Below are 23,197 nucleotides of genomic sequence, written 5' to 3' on the forward strand. Positions count from 1 at the left end.
TTCTGACAAGGTGATCACCCTTTCAGAGACGGGCGTGACAGCTGCCCCCACAAATTCCATCCCTGGGATTTCCAGTTAGCAGCTTGGTGCTTTATATCCTGCTCTACACACACAGGCTGGCATGCACTGCTGGGACAGGCTGTTGATGCAGCCTGACTACCCTTTTATTTCAGTCTCATTCAATTTTCCCTGCTGTTTACAGACACCTCATATTTATCCGGAGATCAGCGTAACTTTACTTGTAATGAAGAGTCCCATTTAACACAATCAACACTGTGGAAAAATGATTGTGTGTCTCCTCTTTATTTAAAGTGGAGAATAGCTAGACAGTCTCAAAGCGTTCTTGGTCCTTTTGCTGTTCTCTCCTTATGAAAGTCACAGAAATTTGAGCTAGAAAAGCTTACAGGGTCATCAGTTCATCCCCTTCCTGGGGCAGGGCTGATTCCTACAGAATGTTCTTTCCAGTGCTTAAGCTTCAATTATCTGTCTCTAGTTAATGGGAAAGAAATGATAATTAAGAGCAACACAAAGAAAGCCTCCATCAGTACTTTTCAACAACTCAGTTCTCAGCCAAATCTGAAGCTGTTTCTCAGGACTCATGCCAGTGACAGCCTGCATTCAGAGGATGACTTCAAGTTTCAGGCACAATAACAGAAGGGAAAAAACCCAAACACAACAGGTAAGAGAAGAGTCTAGACAACTGCACCCACTGGTTTTAGATATTCATCTCCTGACCTTTGTCTACACCATAAGCATACAGAAAAATATGAACAGAGATATACACTTCCCATTCCCCCAAAATAAACAAAACCACTTCACATGAGGTATATACATGCAGGACAAGACAATGGTAAGCAGCCCAAGCTGAACGGATCAAGAGCTCTGTTCTCCTCTAAGCTTTCAAATATTCATGATATGGTCTGAAAGTTTCTGATACACACACAGTGATAAAAATGTTACTTTTGAGAAGAAAGCCTAGATGTTTTTGCAGAGGGGAAAAAAGTCTAGAAGAGAGCTGTATTTCAAGCCTCTTTACCAGCACCTATAGTGGTAAGATAGCTCAATAAGGAAGATACAGGTATCAACATTCAAACAATTGTTTGGACATGAGACATAGAAGAAATCACTAGCATAGAACTAGCAAAATATAAGCAAACCACTTTTTAACTACTGGCTCAACTGAAGTTCTGAGAATGTCTACATGTGTGCAATGGTCTGCTAAGCAAGTGAAAACAATGGGAGACAAAGAGTTGTTTCTTGCACAGGAGGAACAGAATCCCAACCTGATGCTGGTTTTCTCATCCTTCTAAAAAGGCTGGCAAGCATTTGAACTTCATTGGACTTGAATTGTGCTAATTCTAACAAGAAAAGCAGAAACTTGAAATGATGCAAGAATGATGTCATGGTCACTGTGCTATTGCAGTAGTCATACAGCTCACCCTAGGAGCATTTATTCTTTCAAGTCCATGGGATAAAATAAAACATGAGGCAAAAACATGCCTCTCAAATTCAAGGGGAAGTGTTAACCATCAGACAATTACAAGGAAAAAAATGCCATCTGATATTTATGTATTTGTATCTGTATGTATTTCATGAACCATCAATTGTTAATTTACTTTTTGAAGTTTTATTTTCTCAACTGACTATGTATTTATTTTTTTCATAAAGGTAACTACTCTTACTTGCAAGTACAAAATATCTCTGAATACCTGACTCAAAGCTTCTCTTCAAGAAAAAAGGTTAAGATTTTTCCTATCCAAGTAAAATTTTTAGCTGTAAAACAAAAAAAAAGTTACCAACTGAAAGTCAAAATTGCTTTAGATCTGTGTGAGACAGAAAAACCTGTGTAGAAATCTGGGATATTTCCTATCTTAACTTATCTTCACACACATGCACTTTTAAATTACAGAATTATAGAATCATTAAGGTTGAAAAAGACAACCTAAGATCATCAAATCTAATCATCAGCCCAACACTACCATGCTCCCTAAGTGTGTCCCCAAAGTACTATGTGTACATATTTTTTTTAACACCTCCAGGGATGGTGACTCCACCACCCTTCTGGGCAGCCTGTTTCAGTGCCCAACCACTTTTTCTGTATAGAATTTTTTCCTAATATCCAATCTAAACCTCCTATCGAGGCTATTTCCTAAAGACAGTCGCTTCTTACTTGAGAGAAGAGACCAACAGTCAGACCTCACTACAACCTCCTTTCAGGTAGTTGTAGAGAGCAATAAGGTCTCACTTCAGCCTCTTCCAGGTTTAACAACCCCAATTCCCTCAGCTACTCCTCATAAGACTTGTCCTCTAGATCCTTCACCAGATTCATTACCCTTCTTCTGGATATGCTCCAGCAACACTGTGTTAACTGAACAAAGTATCTGAGGTACAGACTCATCAGTCTCAAGTCTTGTGACAGTCCTACAATAGTAGTGTAAGATGAATCAGTATTTGTCTGGATTGAAAATACCAATATTTTTAATATATATTATACCGACTACAGCATGTCTATCTAGAGTTCACCTATACAATGCACACATCCCTACTATATTCCCTTAAGACCTTCACCTGCAAATCAGAGTCTGCATACCCATCAAAGAGATATTTGCATATAGAACTATTTGTGTGGCTTCATCTCTATCACTCTACCCAAGGCAGAAAAACTAATTTCAAGCAGAAATGGAAATAACACATCAAATAAGTTATTCAGACTTTTTTGTTGTTCTTAAACTGAAGCAAGCACTTCCCCTCCCAAAATTTCTTTGCTTTCAAGTGGGTTTGTTTCCATTTCTAGCTCAAACTGTAGATGTAGCAATTTGTATTTCATCACCATTATTTTTCTGTGGGTTATTTTTAATAATTACTGCACAACTGCTGCACAATTTCTGACAAGAGCAGTAGGGCAAAGGAACAGATAAAGACTGGCCCAATTAGTTTTCAGAAAAAGCCCTTGATCTAAATTTGACATGAGACACATTGCTCTTGGTGCAGAAAGTATTTTGAAAGTTTCCATAAAAATGCCTTCTATTTTGAAACCATTTGTGAGGATTTTTAGGAGGTTTTGGTTTTATTTAAGATTACTGTTGGTTTTACCACAATCAGTGGGTTAGAATCAAACCTGAAATGTCTAGCCTATGTCTGAACCTAAGAAGGTTGGTTTGGTTTGGGGTTTTTTGGTGGTTGGGTTTGGTTTTTAAAAAAGAAACAAAGGAAGGAAAACTCTATGATGTGTTTTGCATTGTAAGAGGTTTCATCCAGCAGTGTTCTTCTGAGCTCCTCTGGGTGGACAGTGCAGCACCTCCCTCCTCAGTACTCAAAACAGACACTGGCTTTGTGAGAATCAGCTTGATACTACTCTGAAGAAAATGGTTCTCGAATAGTCTCAAAGTGGTATGTACCAGCTCCACAACTCAGTATAATCTGCTCCATGCTGTGTAATAATGATACCTATAACCATATAAGTTATATATAAAAGCACTGGTGTCTCCATGGTAGCCTAAAGTAATGCTCTCTCCATGGATCAAGGTAACACATTTAGGTTACTCAGTACTGGGTTCTTTCCTCACTCAGAGTAAACATTCCTGAAAGAATCTCTAGGACCCCTTGCTAGCTGTGTCACTGCAAAATGACACATGGACACCTGAGAGACATGCACACACCAACTAAAAACATGCTTTGCATAGATATGTAAGCTAATTTTCATGACGACGATTGGAATGGCTTCCATGCATATTTAGCATGTGTCCAACATTATACTAGTGAAAGACTTAGAGACTCTGCACCATAATATCCCCCAAGAAGCAAGTGACCCTTCCTGGAAAACACAGGCATATGCTGTCTTTGGGTTTTACGTGAGAACTTCCTCCAAAGCAGACAGTTGAGGGAAGAATAGCAGCACCACTTTGCCCTACACCAACAAGCACTGGCAAATCAAGTCAGCACTTGCAAAGGGATGGACCAAGAGAATACAGAAACCTACTACCTGCCCATTTCCATTTTAAGATGCCACTTTCAGTCACATCTTTGAGGATCAACACTTGCTTTTGAGGACAAGAGAGAACTTTAAGGCAGAGAAGAAAACAGAAATGGTGATTTCAAACTTGCATTACTACTAAAGCCTTTGTTAAGGAACTCAAGATGCCCAACTGAGCATAACACACTATTTGAGGTTAAATTATATGAAAAAATGTAATAAATCAGATTTTATTTCCCTCCTAGTTAGTAATAAAAACTAGTAAAAATTGTGCCACCGACTGCAAATATCCAGTCTGTTTTAAATTTGCCAGTTTCAGTACAGATCAGCATCTATGCTTCCTTCTTTTTGGAAAGGCTCATCTGAAGGGCTTGTCTTTATGCTTACTTTGAAAAAGGCAGCCAAGACAACAGAAACACTCTAGACCATTATTCTGTACTGAAAGTTAGCATTTTGTACCTTTTTTTAATTATTCCTTGAAAGATTGCTTCATAATAAAACCAGCAGAAACTTAAGGTTTCCTTTTAATCAGGTATAACAAACATGGCACAACTACTACCTGCATAGCACTAGCTGTGAAGTCCCAATCAAAAGTCTCTGCAAAAGTTCTTAATGACATTGAAGAGACAGCCATATATGAAAGGTCTGGACAGTCACAACCTAACTGTGCACTGCATGAAGATGCAGCCTCTCAGTGCAGAAACAGCAGAAGAACTGCACAGATTTAGGTGGTACACAGACTCACGCTACCTTTACATGAGGAAGTGTTTGTCAGCTGGGATGACATTGCTTAAAATCAAAGGACTGACACTCGGCTTTTAATTTGTATTCTTGTCACTGGTATAACCCACTCTATTTTGCTCCTGTTTTGAGATGCCTGTCTCAAAACAAAACACTGAGGAGAACTAAGGGCAAGGCAGACGGAAACTGCCAAGTTCACACAATGCTGGCTCCTGGTTGAGGGGAAGGTGCAGAACTTTTATACTGTAGTTACAGAAAGCTATGATGGGAACCAGACTGCAGATTTAATGTCAAGCTTCACCACACAAAACCCAGAGGGATTTGTTCTTAAACTACCTACTGGTGGCTTGCAAAAAATCCTCAGGGGCACAAGTGTGGATGAAATTTCTGCTTTATGTTCCAAGAGCTCTTCCACAGCAATGAAGAGTTCCAAGAGTTCTTCCAACAGGTTTTTCCAGAGCAGAGGACGTGTTTTTTTTCTTCACTTGCCCCCACCCCTTTTATTTTTGCTTCAAGAATATGAAGCTTTGCCTTCCCTGTAGTTGCTGACAAACTCTGTAAGATCAGAGAGTTGGCATAAGACCTTTCTCAGCCCTCATCTGTAGAACACTGAATCCTGAACAAAGGCTGGTTTTCCCTCACCTGTCTCAAAGCAAAACAAAGATGAAGAGTTTCTAACAATAATTAAAGCCATCCTTCAAGTGCTCTGGCTGTATGATTATAATTCTTCCTGATCCTCACTATCCCAAATAGGAGAATCTGACAGCTGGGAGTGCTATTCAAGCTCCCCTTCTGAAAGTTTGTCTATCTTTACCCCTAAGCAACTTGCTGGTTTCTATTACAGAATTTTACCAAATCCAATCTGCTTCCAATGCGGCTGAATTGAAAAAGAAAAATCAAATAAAAACTCTACCCTTTTACATTATGACAGCAAAATATTTAACAATTCCAGAGGATGGATGCTATAACAGGCCTCCACAAATATTACAGCCTAGGAGAGGATTTAGCGCTGCACAGAATATCTCATAATTTAGCTATTCCGTGTTTCAAAAATAGGCCCCAAGAAAAAAAAATAAAAAGAAGAAAAGTTTGAGAACTGGGAATAAAGGAAGAGAAAAAAAATATAATGGTCAACAATGGAAAAAGCTCAATATTACAACAGCTTGAAGCTTTCATTTAATTCAGTGTTGCTTTAGAAGTGCAGGTGTTGAGGCAAACTTAATTTCTTGGCACTGAGAGATCACAAAGCACAAACACTTGCCCGTGATACAAAGCCAATTCATCTCAACACAAAGTACCAGTTCTGAAAATGACAGAGATCTTTCCCTCTAAATAACAAATCAATGTAATAGTAAGGAGAAAAACACAAGTCACAATAGCACAGTGGCACTTCTGAGACCAAGCACCCATCATCAAGAATATGAGCACAGTCCCACAAGACAGTAATAGATCCCTTAAAGAGACTTGTTGAGGGCGTGTGTGGGGTCTTCATTCTGTGTAGAAGAGATCCCTGTTTTCAGCCCCTGTCTACCTCAGAAAAAGCGATTTCCCAGTGATCTTTTTCACTTGAGAAAGAACAAGCTTTGACAATGAGCCAGAGAAACAGACTGGGAGCCCTCCCAAACCAGCAGGCTCAATGTTTTTGGGAAAAAAAGCTCCCTTCCTTCAACAGTCTTAGATGTAAGCCATCTCACTCAGTTAACAACAAAGAGAGCTCAGGTTTAAAGAGGTTGACTAAATATTCCTTCCCTAGAGATCATTGTTTACTGTCCTCATTTTTCTGCCATGTGATCATCTCATTCAATTCTCTCGCCGCCCAGTCTCTTCCCAAAAGCATTTGGCAGTTGCAACCTGTGCTTTGGATGGAAAAACACAGCAAACCTTCACACACTGTAGAGCAGGAAAACACAACCACCGTGGTTTATTTTTTTGAGGGAGCATTGTTTGTTTTTTAATCTGTGCACAGGTCATCTTCAACCAGAACCAGTGCTTTAAATGCAGAAACCCACAAATGACTTTGTGATGAGAAGTCATAGAGGGTGACTAGCACCTATTAGCAGGAAGGAGCTCAAAGAGAAAGTGAAGAATACCCCATGGCATCAAAATGAGCAGGACAACCATGCAACACTTCATGCAGGTCACCAGTGAACATGGATGAGAACCAGATAACACTTTGAAAACAGAGACCAGGTAGGGTGGTACGACTTTGGACACCTCAGTTACACAGAGAGACTGCTTACCCTCAGTTTTAGTGGTAGTACCATCTTTAGGCAAATTAAAAAAAAAATAAGGAAAGGGTTAATAGGGAAAAGGAGTATCATCAACAAAAGTGGGCACTATATATTAGCCACAGAAATATGTGAAGAAAATTAACACAAAGAAATGAAAAAAGTTTGACTACACAGCGAAACAAAGCTTGATTTATCTGTAAAACATGCTTGCAGGTTTCCCCTCCTGCAGCAACCAACCTTTTTCAAACTTCATTTTCGTTGTTTGCCTCACCCTTTCTCTCATGGGAATGCACAGGTGACAAATGTCTTTACTAGCTCCCAAGGAAATCAGGCTCCTTCAGGAGCAGCAACATTTGCATTACTTAAAGTGTATTTGCTGCTTTTCTCCTACTGCTGCTTTTCTCCTTTTTAAGAGCAAGACTAACACCATACTCAGTCTCCCGACTTCAAGGACAAAGCCAACTTTAGCAGATACTTCTCCCCTTCTTCTGTTCTTCCTCATGATGTTAAGATTGTTTGATAGTAGTTTTGCCACAGAAGCTAATATGCAGCACTGAAAGACAGTTCCATCTGTAAACTTGAAAGCACACTACTGTGTGATCAACTGCGTATTCCATAGTATGTTTTCACTGCAATGTATCTGTCTTGAATGAAGTATGAACAATTTACATCAGAATAAGAAGTCCACTTCTGAACCAAATACAACCAACATACGTAAGCCAAGGTAAAATATTTCAGATACGAAAGAAACCTGCCTACAAAAGGAATCTATAGAACCATCCCTATATGCCAAGCATATTCATTCAGACTAAAGGCCAAATGCCCTAACAATAAGAAGTAACTTCTCAGCTGATTCAATGAAGACAATCTACATGGCTTAAATCAAGATCATTGATTTTCTTTTTCCCCCTCTTGTAAAGGTAAATTGATGAAACACTTGTAATTAGATTAGTATTAAACCAAAAGAATGAGAGACTAGCTCAGATGATCAGCTCTCCTCCTAAGCGAGTTGAAGATCTGCAAATAATGGTGTCAATCACCACCTTGCATTTCTTCCCTTATGCCTCCTTCAATGGCACCTCCAGAGAGAAAGATGAAATGTAAACGTTGTTGTAAGAAGCCCTGAGGCACCTGAAAGTCATATATGATGCTTTGAGAGAATAATGTGACATGAGACTATCATTCCAAGAGAGTCAGCATAAGGAACAGACACTTGTAACCTGTGTGATGAAACCAGAAGGCTGACTCCTGTGCTCTTCATTTCTGCACCTTTCTCTTGTAAAACAAAGTGATCAATCTCACCTGAGATGTACTATTCAAATGCATAAAACAATCAATGGAAAAACAGTTTCAGGCACACAGGGAAGGAAGAAGAGAAAAGAGACAGGAACATATCAAAAGGGATTGAGCAGTAAGTGTTTTCATCAACAACATCCTAGAATGATAGTAAGATCTGCTCTTCCCCAGAAGAGTAAGACACAGCCTATTATACCATTTAAAAAACTAAGAAGCTGCTTCAGGTCAGCTCTGTTGCAAATTTTTTCCTTAATTCCAAAGGGCAAGAGATCACACACTGATCCTAGAGAACCGGTAACTATCTCAGAAATATGTTCTTCTAGGTAGAGTTTAATATTCAATAAAACTGCGAGGAGTTTTCTGCTAGTAAGGAAAGCTAACTGCAAGAGTACAACTTGTAGATTTACCTAGTGATGCGTATGAGCCTGGGGGCAAGGCTGCAGCAGAACTGAAGGGGGTAGATGCTCCAGAAGACGTCACTTTTGACTTGGCACTAGCTGCTGCATTCACATCGACGTCACTGCGGGATCGCTGCAGAGATCCTGGTGTTGACACAGATTTTGTACTTACTGTAGATGCTGCAGATGGGAGTGGGAGATCCAGAATAAAGAAGATTAATTTTTTGAGCTGTTTGCTTCAAAGAGCCTGACAAGCAGTTTAATGCACTATTTTTAACACTCCGTGCTGACACTGAAATACCTCAACTAAGAATGCTTTATCAGGGCAATGTGGGCTTCCCCACACTGCCTGCAAAGATATTTTAATGCTGACCTGATGCTACCTCTAAGAACTTTATCAGTCACTAACCTAAATGCTGAGATAAAAAAAGCTGATGGGTCAGTAATGAAGAAATGTCTACCAGAACCTAGATGGGAGAGTTCAGCCACAGTACCCACCACCAGCTTCTGAATTGCTGGCCAAAACAGAACTACAGGTCCTCTAAGTCCAGGTTTTAACTTCCTTCCCAATCCCTCATCTTCTCATGAGGACTGCTGTTCCCATCACTTGATGATGCTTAGCCTTTTAAGCATGAAGCTTGACTATTCAACTGCAAGCAAACATGCATTTGTGTGCACAATCAAGTAGGTTACAGAACAGTATCTCCTTGAATCAAAGGTCTCGATAAGGTGTATAGATAAACCAGTGAGGACCCAGTCTCGGTCAGGTGTAGAAGGCAACTTCTACCAAAAAAATTTTTGTTTATTATATTCTGTATAAAAATGTATTACTCATTGAAAGCATTTACTTAGGACAGGAAAGCTGTACCTAAATATTCCATCCAACAGTAAAACAATTAGCAATGAGATGGAATTTCACACTGTAGGACTTGCGTACAGACGATGAAATGCTGCAACCACAGAGAACAAACAACAAGGCTGTAAAGCTGAATGCACCATTAGACTATACAGCTACATGTCTTAGCATCAGCAGTACTGTAATCCAGCTAAAAGCTAAATATACCTCGACTACAATTTTCAAGGCTTGTTTTCCTTTCAAGTGCAGGCAATAACAGACTTGCTAGTTTTCAAAAGCACCATTACATCAATAGCTGATGCACAGAAAGTTGCATATAACCAAAACTAATTAAAAATTTTACATACTAAGTTGCCATTTTAAGGACAAGCAAATAGTAATCAAAGTTGTTCTTTGCATATCACGGTGTCTGAAATTCTCCTTCTCATGTATCACTCTTCCTCAGCAACACCTGAGCACATTTTTCAGCTCCTGTTCTCACCTCTAGACGTAGTACTTCCAGTAGGACTTCTTTTGGCAGACAACGGACGGCTAGAAGTTAAAACAAGTATTTATTAAAAGAAAACTAGTAATTCATAGTCATCAGCAGCAGTGCTACTCTGTTCCATCAGTACGTGATTGAGTTAATAGGAATTTTTTTATATATACAGGAATAGACTAACAAAGATTATTAGGAATAATGACAGCATCACCATGAAATCTTTTACAAAAGCACTAAGAAAGAAAAAACCTTAGTAGGCACCTTGAGTAAGAAATTTTTTTTAAGAATTTGTAGATTTAAAAAGTTCCACTAACAAGTTATGAGTATTTTTTTATACAGGTCTTACACTTAAATTGTAGACACCTGGAGCCTAAGTTGACTGTACCTCTAAAATTGGAGTGAAGTTTTTCAATACAATGTTGTCTAAAACAAGTAACGTTTTGGAGTAACCAAGCGTTGAGGCTGAACAATGACCAGATAAGACAATGCAATGTGAGTACAATGCAACATGATGGCTCCCTCCAGTTCAGTGGAGCTATCTGCAGTTGTTTAAAGCAGGAGGTAGTGGCACTGAAGGGCTTACTTGAGACTCTCCTGGGAGCTGGAAGAAGAGCGATCCGACTGTGGCAAGGACACAATGCTGTCAGAGTTCTTCAAATGCGACTGCAGGGCCTTTTGGTAAGAAGACTCCAAGGTGTGGTACAGATGCTCTGCCTCCCGGCTGAAGTGACTGTGGAAACCCCAGTAACATCTGGGAACAAGGCACAGTATCATTAACATTTCCTTGTCATGTTTTAGGGGGCAGTGGAGCATAGGTACAGTCAGAGCCATTTTCAGGCGTTAGTGGATTCATGAACTCAGCCATTTCAACCATCTACTGCCCCTATTACACACACACACACATCACTCTTCAACTCATTGTACTGCTCAAACAGCCAGTGAGAAGACAAACTAAATGAAAATAAGAAGAGAGGAAGGCACCATTTTTTGTGTTGTAAAAACACAAGTAGCCAATAAAGCTCTGTTATAGAAGAAACCCTCACCCCTCTGTCTGCTGTGCATGGGGGATGGTAGTACCCACTAGACTGATACTAAGCTTGGGACTCAATAGATAACTTAAGTATCTATTAAGTATTGTGCTCAATAGATACTTAAGTATGCCAAAAGCAGAGCACACATGCATGGGCCTGATTCAGGAAAGCTCCAGCTGGTGGTGTTTTCTCCTTCAGCAAATAGTTCTCCTACAATGCTGTAGAAACAAATCTTCTGTACTGAGTTGAGGCTATTGACTCTTTTTGTCAAGAAATAACAAGGAAAAGGAAAGAGATGTTCCTACAAACTTCTAATTAGTGCCATGTTGAAAACAAAAGAGTGGTTCAATGTGAAGGAAGTATTCCTCTCTGAACTCGCTCACTTTCATCATAAAGGAGATGAATACTTACATTACTTTTCAGGGGGTAACTAATGGTCAGCTTAAGAGTGAGACTGTTAACTTAAATGAATCAAGAATTGTTTGTGTGTGACAACCAGTCCTCAGAGCCTCAGAGAAGTCACATGCATTCTCACATCACTAGAAGGAAACAAATTTCTGTCTTACAATCAGCTACACTGTTAATTAAGAAATGTGGGAAGGGAGAGTTAAGCATGCTCTCTGAAGACTCATGCCATTCTCCTTGCTGTCCGTTCAGCTTAACTGGTCACCTTTTGTTCAGTGCCCACTGTATTTTCCAGTGATAGGCGTGTTGTCTTTAAAAAAGGATTTAAACAATTCTCTGCTCACAACATGACATTTAAATTAATGAAATTTATTTTCCATTGATTTCATGTTTAACAGTATCCCTTTTCTGAAGAAAAATTGTTCCAACAGAGTTCTATTCAGATGAGCACAACCCTATTGTATCTAAATACTTTTATAACAGAAATGCAAAAGATCTTCCACACTTACTTTCTTGCCTCTATCCTGGCTTCAGAGTCTGCATCATGAATTCCCTTCTTTATCGTTTCAGCTAACACCGATATGTGTCTGAAATAAGAAGGAAAACATTATCCAGTAGCTGAGAAACATGTGCCACACTTACAAGCAAATTGCGACTTCGATTTTGCTTTGGTCTCCGATAACAAAAAGTTCATCACATCCTGCCGTTTCAATGTAGGATCCTTTGGAGCCTTTATTTATTTACTCATAGAAATAAGTCAGTTTTATATTACCCACACTGCTTACTAGCAAAAGGCAATCAATATTCTTCATAGTTCAGTCTTTAGTTAGCTACTGACACTGCCTGGGTAGGAAAAAACAGCCTCTTAACACTGAAACAGTCTTGCACAATCTAGGGTTAAGGAAATTGTGTCCCGGTCTCTTCTTCCACAATTACTTTCACTGTTCATTATTCTGAAGCACTGTAGAAGCCTTCACCTCATTATCTTACTTCAGAGTGCAAAATGAAACTTTTGAAAATAAATAGGCTGCCACAGGAGACAGATTTGCTGAATTCTGACTGCCAGAACTACAGGGACAAGCAGTGTGCCTGCATGTCTGTACTTGCTTTTTCTGTGGCAAAAATATCTCCAGAGGTACCTGACATAATCTCACCTCCTAGATTATCCTTTCTCTAAAATTAACTTCCCAGGACACAAGCAGGAGAGAATTAAACCCACAACTTTTCAGAGCTTACCTTTCTAGAGAATGTGTTTGCCACTCCTGCAACAGTAAATCTAAAAATTCAAAACAGCGCCTGCAAGAAGAAAGATAAGAAATGCTGGATTCTGAAAGTTATCAGAGGCACACTGACTTCATCATCCCTGCTTCTGAACAACAGCCATTGTTACGAAGCTTTTGGGGACCTTAGGATTCAGTAATGACCATGATAAACACATCAACATATCTATGAACACCATCAAATTGAAGTGTGCAGTAGTAACTGGAGGCAGCTTGCTACAGAGTAGTCTGAAGAGAAGGCTTGACACAAAGCAATCCAGCAAGTCCCCTTTTACATTAAACAGGATACACACCCAGAAGGTCCATGTTAACCATACTTTGTACCTGCTAGTACAGGCTTCACACAGAAACTTCACATTTGGTTTCATGTGGAGACAGATCTTTGCAGCTTTAATCTCCCTCATTTCAAGGCACTAAGGCACAGAAGTGTGCTGTTATTTGTTCAAGGTTTGTCATCAAATCAGCCAACCACAAAGCCTTTCTTTTTGTCTAGCTTGGAAGAGAACAAGATAATCTACATGGAGCCAGCAGGAGTCTCCCAGGAAGGTAGTGGACTGGAGTACACTTTGATGTACAGACAGTGCAGAGAGGGCCATTAGCACAACCAGTCCAACTTCCAAATGATGCTGCCACAGAACAGTACTTCCGCTGACTTGCTCAAGAAAAATGTGTCACTTACAATGGCTAGCAGTGGGGAATCAGAAAAAGTCTGGGAAGAAGCCAAAATAACATGATGTTGTAACAGCTGCTAAGCACAAAGATCAGTTTGAAAACATTTCTCTTTTCAGAAGTTACTTTTCTCTGCAGTGCCACTGCTTATACAAAATAGCTGACTTTGAATTCAAACCTATCTCATGGGGGAGAATGAGATGCATTCTTCAGTAAGTGTGTGCATCAGCCCTTGTTATGAATAACAACACACACATGCATGTCTGCAGCATGTACATGTGAACTTAAAGGTAAAAAGGAGAATAAATTCAAACTAAGTGCTCACCTTCTAACTGCAACAGACTTGGAGGTACAATTACTGGTTATGATGGGTATTAATCGAGGGATGTGCGTATGCTAGAAGAAAACAACAGAAATAGGAAGAAATCTTTACCCCACAGTTCCACAGAATGAAAGGCCATCTTGTTCAATCACTTGAGCCCAGCATGCAGATATTTTTGTTCAAGTCCTAAAACTACTAAATAAAGGGCACTAACAAATATGGACAGATATTTTTATTATTAAAAATATTATATATTTTATCTGTTAAGATCTCTTTAAAAGATATTTTGTTTTCTTCTATTATGACAGACTCCAGCAAGTCAAGTAGTTGAAGTCACTGCAAGAGGATCTAAACTCAGTGGTGAAAATTTGAAAGATCAGGCTATCTACAGTTTACCCAATGATTCACTAGGCAGAAGCTGTCTCCATGACCTCATGGTTTTAGGAAACATGCACTGTCTATGAGAATTTTTAGAGCATAATTAAGAGGATGAGCCTGTTCTGTAACGCAGGTTTAAAACCCATTCAAAGAAGAAGGTTTGCTCAGCTCTTAAGAGGGATGGAAATATCTTACTCTGCAAAGAAACATTTTTCCTGCTGTTTTGGCAGGGCTTAGCTATCATCATCTATACAAGGCTGCGTGACATTTGAGAGCAGAAAGCCCAGCACAATCAGAAAAGTAGATTAGGCACTTAATCTAATTTTCATCGCAGCAACATTTATATTTCCTCAGAAATGCCACAATATTTGCAAATGAAAACATTATTCTCTTTTGATGTATACTTACTCGAATGATCAATCTAACTGCTACAACACCAGAAGTGGCCATAACTTTGGCACTATTTGGAATTAGATTAAAAATTGTTGGCATGATGGCTTCTGCCCCATGGTCAAACTTGTTTCCCAGAACTGATGACAAATGTCTGAAAAACAGAATGAAGTCACCCTGGTAAGTGTGCTGAGAATTAAACTTGTCACACTTGTACAGAACATCTGACATAAGCACATCTGACATCTCTATACTTACAACTGTCACCTTCTCTAAAGGACAGATAACATTGTTTCAAAAAGTAAGTTAATTTCATTTCAAACTTGTATTCTCTATTCATCTGAACTCTGGAAAAGTAAGTTCAGCATAAAATAACTAGCACAGCTAAAAATTTATTATGAAATTGGATTATGTTCAAAGAACGCATTTTACTGAACTTGTTATTGTATATTACAGTTTATCTGAACCTGCCTGTTTTGCTTTCATACACACAAATTTTAGAGAAGCTGCTAGAAACGTTGCAGTGGTTTTTTTTTTTCTGACGTGTCTCACAAAGGACAAACCATCAAAAATAAAAGCTAACTCAATTCAGACCAGAAGAGAGCACACATACATTTTCTGATGTACTGTTCAGTCCTTTCCCTTCTCGCTCATTCACTCAGCTTATCTCAGATCAGTATTGTTTAAAACTCAGGAGCACAGTTGGGTAGAACTAAATTTAGTTGTTCTCATGGACATGGTTTAAAACAAAGCTGTAGCAAAATCTGGTTGTACCTAAGTAGTACCAGCAGTGTGAGTTACATCCTAAATATGTTTTAACCAGTGTCTGTTCCTTTTTTTCTACACCACATTTCAAGTGCCTTTGGAGAGTCAACTTACCCTAATGTGATACAAGCCTCTCGTACTACTTGTGACCGGAGGTCTTTAGCGGATAATTTAAATGCTCCATCCAAGAGTCTTAAGTGTTGAAAGAAGTTATCATATTCTGCAGCTCCAGCCAAAAGTAGGGACCGGATCTTTTTTAACTGTTAGCACAACAAAAGAAAGTACTGACTGATACTGAGCAGTAAATACAAGCACAGTTACATTCAGCGCTAATACTTGGTTTCCAGAGCCCTCAACATGCATTCAGGAACTCTGTTCTTCAAGTATTTTTATTATTTCGTATCTTATTTTCACTCATAGTTTAACATACTATGATAATGTAAATGTACTAGCTAACTGCTATCGGAATGCAGAAGGGTGGTGTATAGCTACTCAAATTGTATTGGTAGTAACACAAACATTACTTCATGCCAAAAAGATATCTGGAAAGTTCTCTTAAATTCCCCTTTGAAACCACCTATTTAAAACAGCTTCTAAAGCTGCAGTTCTTTCACAGCTGACTATTGTATTAACAAGATGTCCAGACTTAAAGGGAACAGCTCATATGCAGATCTGAGTAATACTGACATAAATATCTAGAATAAGTCCATCGTCTGTAATAGAAGTGGAAACCTGACCCCATCAAAATGGGATATTTTCTGTGACAAGGGTCAGCATTGCATCCTACAGACCTTCTTATGCACACCTTCACAGGCTCTCATTTATACTGAGGCATCTGCACATGCTTTGATTTAAGCTCACTGTTACACAGTACAGCAACAAAACCCCCTAAAGTAAGCTGAATCAGCACAGTTTGCCCCTCAGTTTTGTAATACAGGATTTAACAGACATGTCAAAGTTGTTACACCAGTGATGAAAAGTCTATAGCGTAGATAAGATCATGCATCTATTTAGACCATGAAAACACAACTCACCTCAGTAAGTAGAACTTAGTCTTGGCATGCATATAACATCTGATTTTCCACTCCCACATTTCCCCCAGTCATAATTATTCACAACCTAAGTGTGTTTTTTCTGAATTATTTTACACCTCCTTTTGTGAAAGTATAAATAAGTTCTCTACAAGCAGAGTGACTTTCTGCTTCATCAGGTATTCTGAATATCACTTTCAACAAACTTCAGCATCTGCTAGCAAGCTTCTTAGCTTTACATCTGGATTTACTGAATGACTTCCAGTTCAACCTGAAGCTGTCTCAAATTCCTGTATATCAAATAGCATCTTCCTTCAGATGTGGTGTCAATTCAATTTTGTAAGGAAATGTTTCCCCCAGGCTTGGGGGTAACATAAGAGATGCTTATCACAAACTACATTCTAACCTTACTCTGAGGCTCTGTCTGTACCTTCTTCCTGGGATTAAGCTCAGTGCAGAAAAACCTTTTCTTTACAGGAGTTCACATTTAAGTTCACTACTTACTGCCGAAACTCTCTGCTCCCAGTCATGCTTATCATCTGATAGTATCTCTCTTATTTTGTTTATGGATTCCTCAAGATCCCGGCTGGAATAAATCTGCAAATTTAAATACAAAATAGCACAGTAATGTAAGATTTACTCAAAAAAAAAATCACATCACTTTCCAACTGCATTAAGTCCTTTGCTTTGATGCTTAAATGTCATAGACACAGCTGGCTTTCCATAATGCAAAGAATCTACACTCATTTCCTTCAATCAAAAATTACTAAAGGATCATCTTTTATTATTTTACTGTATTTTCACAATTTTAAGCAACATTCCTGCAGCAACTAGTGGCCATATTAGTCAAGACCTACAGAAGATCATGAGTGGACATGTGCTGTTCACCTGTCCCCAGAAATAAAGCTCTGTTGAAGGGGAAGGGATGTGTGATACATTTCATCTATCCAGCAAAATCTATCAGCAAACGTGCTCTGTCTAGCTATTGTACTCACAGCAGCAGCAATCCTGAAGACACAAATCACCTTTATTTGCTTTACTAAATTGTATGGAGGCTTCTGCTAACTTCAGTGACCAGACTGCACCGTGCAGCACACATGTCCACTTCAAGTTCCTTGTCCACTCCTATGATATCATCACCACAACCTTTTCATGCCCATTCTCTCTGCTTCTCAGGATTTCACATACTGGCAGATATAATTTAAAACTTACCTCCCCCCCCCCCACCTTCTAAATTGCCTTCCCCTCAAAGAAGATTTGTCAATATCACAACAAGGCACATTTGCCAGTGATTAGGACTAGATCCTACACCCACCTGCTTTTTAGTACTGTTTTAACATGAAATCCTACTTACCTGAACTGTTGGGACATCTTCAAATGCCTTAATGAAGTCTTCTTCATCCACAGCACCTGCTCCCTCTTTGGCTGCTGACATACAAATTAAAAACTCTTTTCAATTTTCTTATAAATAGGGAATTGATTAAGAAACCAGCAGCTATCAAAACATCTAATCAGGAGAAAGTTCACAATCCATGCAGCCTCATAGTGCTGCAGATGTAATGAAAGTAAAGACAGGGAAATTCAATGCCAGGCACAGGCTAGACACTCAGAGCATCCTTTAACTCCTCTAGGCACAGTAGGCACATTAGAGAAGTCATTACAATAGTCACTCAACATTTAGAGGACAGAGTCTGAAAGATGAAAGATAATACTTATTTTAATTATATGGGAGTTTTTATTTTAAAGGATTTAATCCTATCTATAATAGATGAAGGTGCAGGTCTGACAGATGAACAAACAGACAAACGATATAGGAGATAAATAGTCTCTGGAATACTAATCAGATTAGAGACTGTCTGATATGGGGAACTTTGTCCATTTCTCTAGGTCAGATATGGAATTAGAATCACATGTAGGATTATTCTTCACACTCCAAATTACTGCTCATTTTTCTTTCTGCACCTTCCTTAACAGCAACGCCCCGAAGTCTTACAGGAAAGCCAGTGCTTCAGTTTTACATTGCATGAGCTGAAGTTTAGCATGTAACTGTAAGCAGTCTGCCCCAGCTCAGCTGAAGAGTTGCAGAAATAAAGGCAACAACATACACATGATTTAGTTGTAGCCCTCAGTGCACACCACCACACAGGTGTCACGTTTCACAAATGTAAAACCCATTGGGGAGACTGCTTGGACTTTCATCCCACCAAAGTTTGGTTGTAGCATGCAGACAAACTGCACATAAATGATTTCACAGGGAAAAAATTGTTACTGGATCCCAGGGGTCAAATCTGGAAATCCCCGAAACCAGCTCAAGCATGAGCATTAATAAGTACTTTGCACAAAGGTCAGTTTCACGGATGCTAGTGGCTTACTTGAAGACTTGGAGCCCAGAGCTGCAGGTCCAAGTCTGCGGGTAGTCCCCATCCCAACTCTGCGGGAGTTTGCAGGGGCCTTTGAAGATGTAGAGGAGCTAGCCGAGGAAGGTCTGTTTCCATCCACGGAGTCTTCATCATCAAAAATTTTATCTGCCAAAAAAAGGCACACTCAGATGGTAAGTCCAATGAAGCAAAGGGATATCCCAAAGAACATGCCCACACAACAACAAACGTGCTGCGTGTTCAGGTCTGCTCTACCAGCTCTCATCTGAACAGTGCCTTCATGCCAGAAATCCGGTTACCCACAAATGACCCCCAGGCCACTGAACCCAACCCTTTGCTATTGCAGACATCATGTATAAACCCTTTAAATTAAAGTTTTCAGGCAAAACTTCAATCTACAGAATAAAGATCCAAGTGACAAAGCGTTTGGACAGCTGATACCACATATTATTTATTGGGACCAGAAAGCTTATCCATTTAACTTATCCACACTAATACTTCATTTGACACTCCAACAGTCCAAGGTATGCACCCACTTCCCAACAGTTCAGGAACTTCTCCTTTGCAAAATTTCACTTGGCAAAAACTCAAGCAGCTGTTCCACCCCTATTCAGGAAAGTACCTGGGAACACCTAGTAACAAATACAGGCTCCTAGTTAGTCAATAATGAGTGGAATTCAATGTAGGTTGAGCTTTCTGACAGTACTACAATAAATCAGTTACAGTATAGGCATATACGAGGGAAGCAGAAGAAAAGAAAAGCCTGTATTGTCCTCAGCCCAATAGAAGCCCTCAGCCTTCAAGAGTTTTCCCTGCCCAAAGTAGCATTGGTTTATTAGCAGCTGAACTCAGAAGAACCATCACAGATCATCTAAACCCCAAACCTCTCATTTCCTATAGGCACCCATCCACACAACACCTCACCCAAATCACAGAACAACACTGAAATGGCAGGGAGGCACTGGCACCCAACAACTTAAAAGAGGTGGCAAAAACATTTCTCTCCTTTAGATGCTCAAGAAGTCTTGGAATATAGGAAAGGGTTAGATAAAAAAAAAAAGAAAAGTAGTATCTAAAGAAAAGGAGCAATATAACAACAGGTACTTGGGCTGCTGTTCAGGCAAAGGTGAATGCATTAAGGAATTTAAGGTCACACAGCTAAGAAAATAAACCACATTTAGGATGTGGGCTCTAACAGTGCCCTAAGGCAGCCATAGAGAATGTACTACCTTCCAGTTGGCACTGGTATGTTCTGTCATATGCAATTCAAAAATAATTAGAGTTCAGGGAATCATGACAATGATTAAACAATTGGAAAATATTATTTCAATTCAATCACATTAAATCTCACTACAAGAGGATTGTTTAGCCTGGCCTGATTCATACCAATTTGCTTGATTATAGTCTATGTCAACACAGGAACTCAAGATTTATTAATGTAGTTTTCCAGTGTGACTGATTAATATTGTTTCTCACCTAATAGAAAAACATACAAGGCCACTGACTGGAGGTTGAAAAGAAATTGAATTCTGAATTGCCTTTTTTTGCCTCACCCTTTTTTCTTTCCCCTCCACTTTCCCCCAATAATCACAGGAATGACTCTCTGGGAGGTTAGGAGGTGTGTCACCCAAAACGTTTTACTGCAGGCAGTTCTTAAAAACAAGACTGATTTTTTTTTCCCCTGAAAGACAGTATACTTCAAACAAGAATTTTTTTTTTTTTTAATTATTTACTAAGAGCTGCATTGAAGGTCATGGCAGATCAAAACAGACTTTAAAATGTATGATCTCTGAAAGCTCTAGGAAGGGGTTTAAGTGATGCAGACTTACGCAGACCTTGAACACAGAAACTTGAGCCACATCTGCCCCAGCTGCATTTATTTCAGAATCTCCTATGCAGATGTTAAGTAAACAATTGTTTAAAATATACACATCACTAGCCAAAAGAAATCTAGTCATATTCAAAACAAAAGATGCTTTACTACTTCAAAATCACTTTCATCTGGTGATAAAATTCTCCAACAGCTACATTTCAGGTTGTCTAGATGCAGCCTTAGTTAACTCATTTCCTCTTGTATCTGCATTTTTAAAGCCTCACCCCATGAAAGGAGAAGAGGGTGTGGTTTGCTATTTCATTTAACTAGTAAAAATTCAGATAAACAGATATTAAAAGGATTGCACTCCTGTAGCCTTTTAGCAGTTAAACTACTTGCTTCATTTTAAACAGGCTTTTCTGAGCAGTAGGGGAAAAATTTAAAAAAAAAAAAGAAAGAAAACAAGATTCTCAAAATCAATCAGCCAGCTTAGTTGAGGATGTTCCAATTACAATAATCTTTCTTTTCCTGAAGTCTACAAACTAAGCATTACAAATTTATCAAAACAGAATATTCCTTCAATAACTCGGCAGCATTTTCTCATCTGAGCAGTGCAGAATGACAGCACCACATTCAGAACTGCACATCAAGTCTTCCAGCAGCACGTGCAGGACAGAAAGAGAAACAAAGAACAGAAAGGAAACTGAACACAGGAGTACAAAAAACAAGAGAAAAACAAGCTATTCTACATTATCACTAAAAAGCCTTTTTTCCCATTTATTGACTCCTGCTCACAATAATCATTTGAACAATAATCTTTTATTTTGCAGCCTATTTGCAAATCACAAGGAGGTAAATTCAGCATGGGTGTAACTCTCATGACTCCAGCAGAGGTGCATCGAAGCGGAATCGGTGCCATGCTCTAACACTAAGTAACCATTGATGTTCTCCCACCCCAAGACTCCCCCAGTGCTCATTTATAAAAGCCATATAGTACTCTCCAACAGAGACATGCCCTTATAAAAGAGGCCTTTGTCTGCTCAGGACTCCGCTGTCTCAGAAAAACAGAGAAAATTTTGCTGTATGTTTTTCAATTCCTATACATTATTTAAGAAGGGAGAAAAAAAAATTGCTTACAAGTGCATATCCTCCTGCAAATAAGCTTCCTCAACATTCCTTCATATTTTCCATAGCGTGCCCAGATGTAACAGTGCTTCACAGAGCGCCGCGGCTTTCAGTCCAGAACATAATCAATCATTGCCCCTCGTATTCATTAAGCATGCTGTCTTCACATGTGGATTTAAACAGCTATGCCTTCAGTCCTCTCTCTCTGAATGCAGCTCTGCAGAATTCTCATCAACACCCATTTCAGCCCAGGAAACTTCGTTTCACTTCTTAGAAGGAAATCCCCTGCTAGTGAGGGGAACCCAGGACAAATAATCTGGGATAAAAACGAGCTGAGTCTGCCTGGCTTGCATTAGGAACCAGCCTGACTTTATCCCCTGGGAAGCACTAACAGGAGCATCTCAACAGCTGTCATCGTTTGACCATGACGAATAAATTTAGTCATTATTCATTTTAAAATGTAACCCCTTCAGGTCTGGCTAAGGTGTAAAACAGGGAAAAGAGACTGCCCTAGGTGCTCAGGAGCCACAGTAAACAAGGGCCTGCGTTTCCTTTGCCTGAACCACCAGCCTGGGACCTTTTAAAGCAAAGTAATTGAGTCTCAAATTTCCTTTCCAACAAAAGGAGATGCTTTCTGGCTTTTAAAAACTAATAGATTCAAGTGTTTCAGTTGTTTGTCTGTAACCTTCAGAGAACATAGCTACTCTGCAGTGACTAAAGACTGGAAAAAAGCACAATCATGTCTCTTCCTAACAAAGATTCCCTGCCAAGGTCTTCAGATAGACTCTGCAATGTACTTAACCTGCCCTGGCCCTCCTGTGCCCATTTATTATATGCTCCATTTCAACCACCACTGCAGCTGAAGCATGCAAGATGGATACAACTTGCAAGTATCACCTGAATCCCTCTCATGAGTGCAGGTGAAGGTGGATGGCACCGGAGAAATCTGCCTTCCCACCTGCCATGTGGCATTATGCACTAGCGGCAGACACAGAACTGCTAAAGGGAACACACATTTCAGTGCATCAAAACTCCACACTTAACCTCAACAAGGTGGGCAAAGCCCAACTCACTAAAGAGCTAAGAGCTTCCTGTAAAAGCAAAGGATACACACAGGCAAAGCCAGTGATGCCAACGACAACAAGCAGTGTTTCTCCTTACTCCTTTTTTGCCAGAGACAGCCCCACGTGTAGGTTTCTCCAGGAAAACGAGTTTACGAACCCACTCAAGACAAAGGGGCATGTATGTACTCCCCAGCAGGATTAAGTGCTTAAAATCAAAGGACTCCCAGGCACAAGCAGAAGTACACAGGCACAGCACAACGTTAGGATTACTTGCTCAGCCATCTCAGTTTCCCAGCTGCTCTTACCTGGCCCCAGCCACAGTCCCTGCCCCTTCACCACTCTCCACACCAGGCACAGCATCAGGAGCCTTTAAAGCAGCGCCCGCTTGGGCTCAGTGACCCCAATCAGCCTGCCAGTCCCACTCACAATCCCTCTCCCTACAGGTCCAGTTCTCCCATGTTGACCCAGCCACAGCTCCAGTTCCAGCCCACTCCTAAAGCTGAATTCTGGCACCACTCCATGAACCATCTCATCATCCTTCACAACTGGCTTTGAGGAACATTCCCAAAA

At 39.7% G+C, this 23,197-nt stretch overlaps 1 protein-coding gene across 8 annotated transcripts in view; it reads right to left on the reverse strand.

The window, feature by feature from the left end:
• The window catches only part of CLASP1 (cytoplasmic linker associated protein 1), a 159,396-nt gene that overhangs the window by 67,948 nt on the left and 68,251 nt on the right, over positions 1-23,197 (reverse strand). For 5 of the 8 annotated variants that reach the window (XM_054381317.1, XM_054381315.1, XM_054381311.1 and 2 more), the window contains exons 8-18: positions 18,620-18,772; positions 17,602-17,675; positions 16,752-16,844; positions 15,331-15,476; positions 14,470-14,605; positions 13,687-13,757; positions 12,649-12,708; positions 11,922-11,999; positions 10,560-10,727; positions 9,977-10,026; positions 8,649-8,819 (exon numbers count right to left, since the gene is read on the reverse strand). In XM_054381317.1, coding sequence (XP_054237292.1) covers positions 8,649-8,819; positions 9,977-10,026; positions 10,560-10,727; positions 11,922-11,999; positions 12,649-12,708; positions 13,687-13,757; positions 14,470-14,605; positions 15,331-15,476; positions 16,752-16,844; positions 17,602-17,675; positions 18,620-18,772 — 1,200 coding nt within the window. Of the gene's footprint in view, positions 1-6,954; positions 6,979-8,648; positions 8,820-9,976; positions 10,027-10,559; positions 10,728-11,921; positions 12,000-12,648; positions 12,709-13,686; positions 13,758-14,469; positions 14,606-15,330; positions 15,477-16,751; positions 16,845-17,601; positions 17,676-18,619; positions 18,773-23,197 lie in introns of all 8 variants that reach the window. The other 3 variants (XM_054381316.1, XM_054381313.1, XM_054381314.1) reach the window with 1 other exon arrangement.

The sequence above is a fragment of the Indicator indicator genome, chromosome 5 (assembly GCF_027791375.1).
Source record: "Indicator indicator isolate 239-I01 chromosome 5, UM_Iind_1.1, whole genome shotgun sequence".
Classification (NCBI taxonomy): domain Eukaryota; kingdom Metazoa; phylum Chordata; class Aves; order Piciformes; family Indicatoridae; genus Indicator; species Indicator indicator.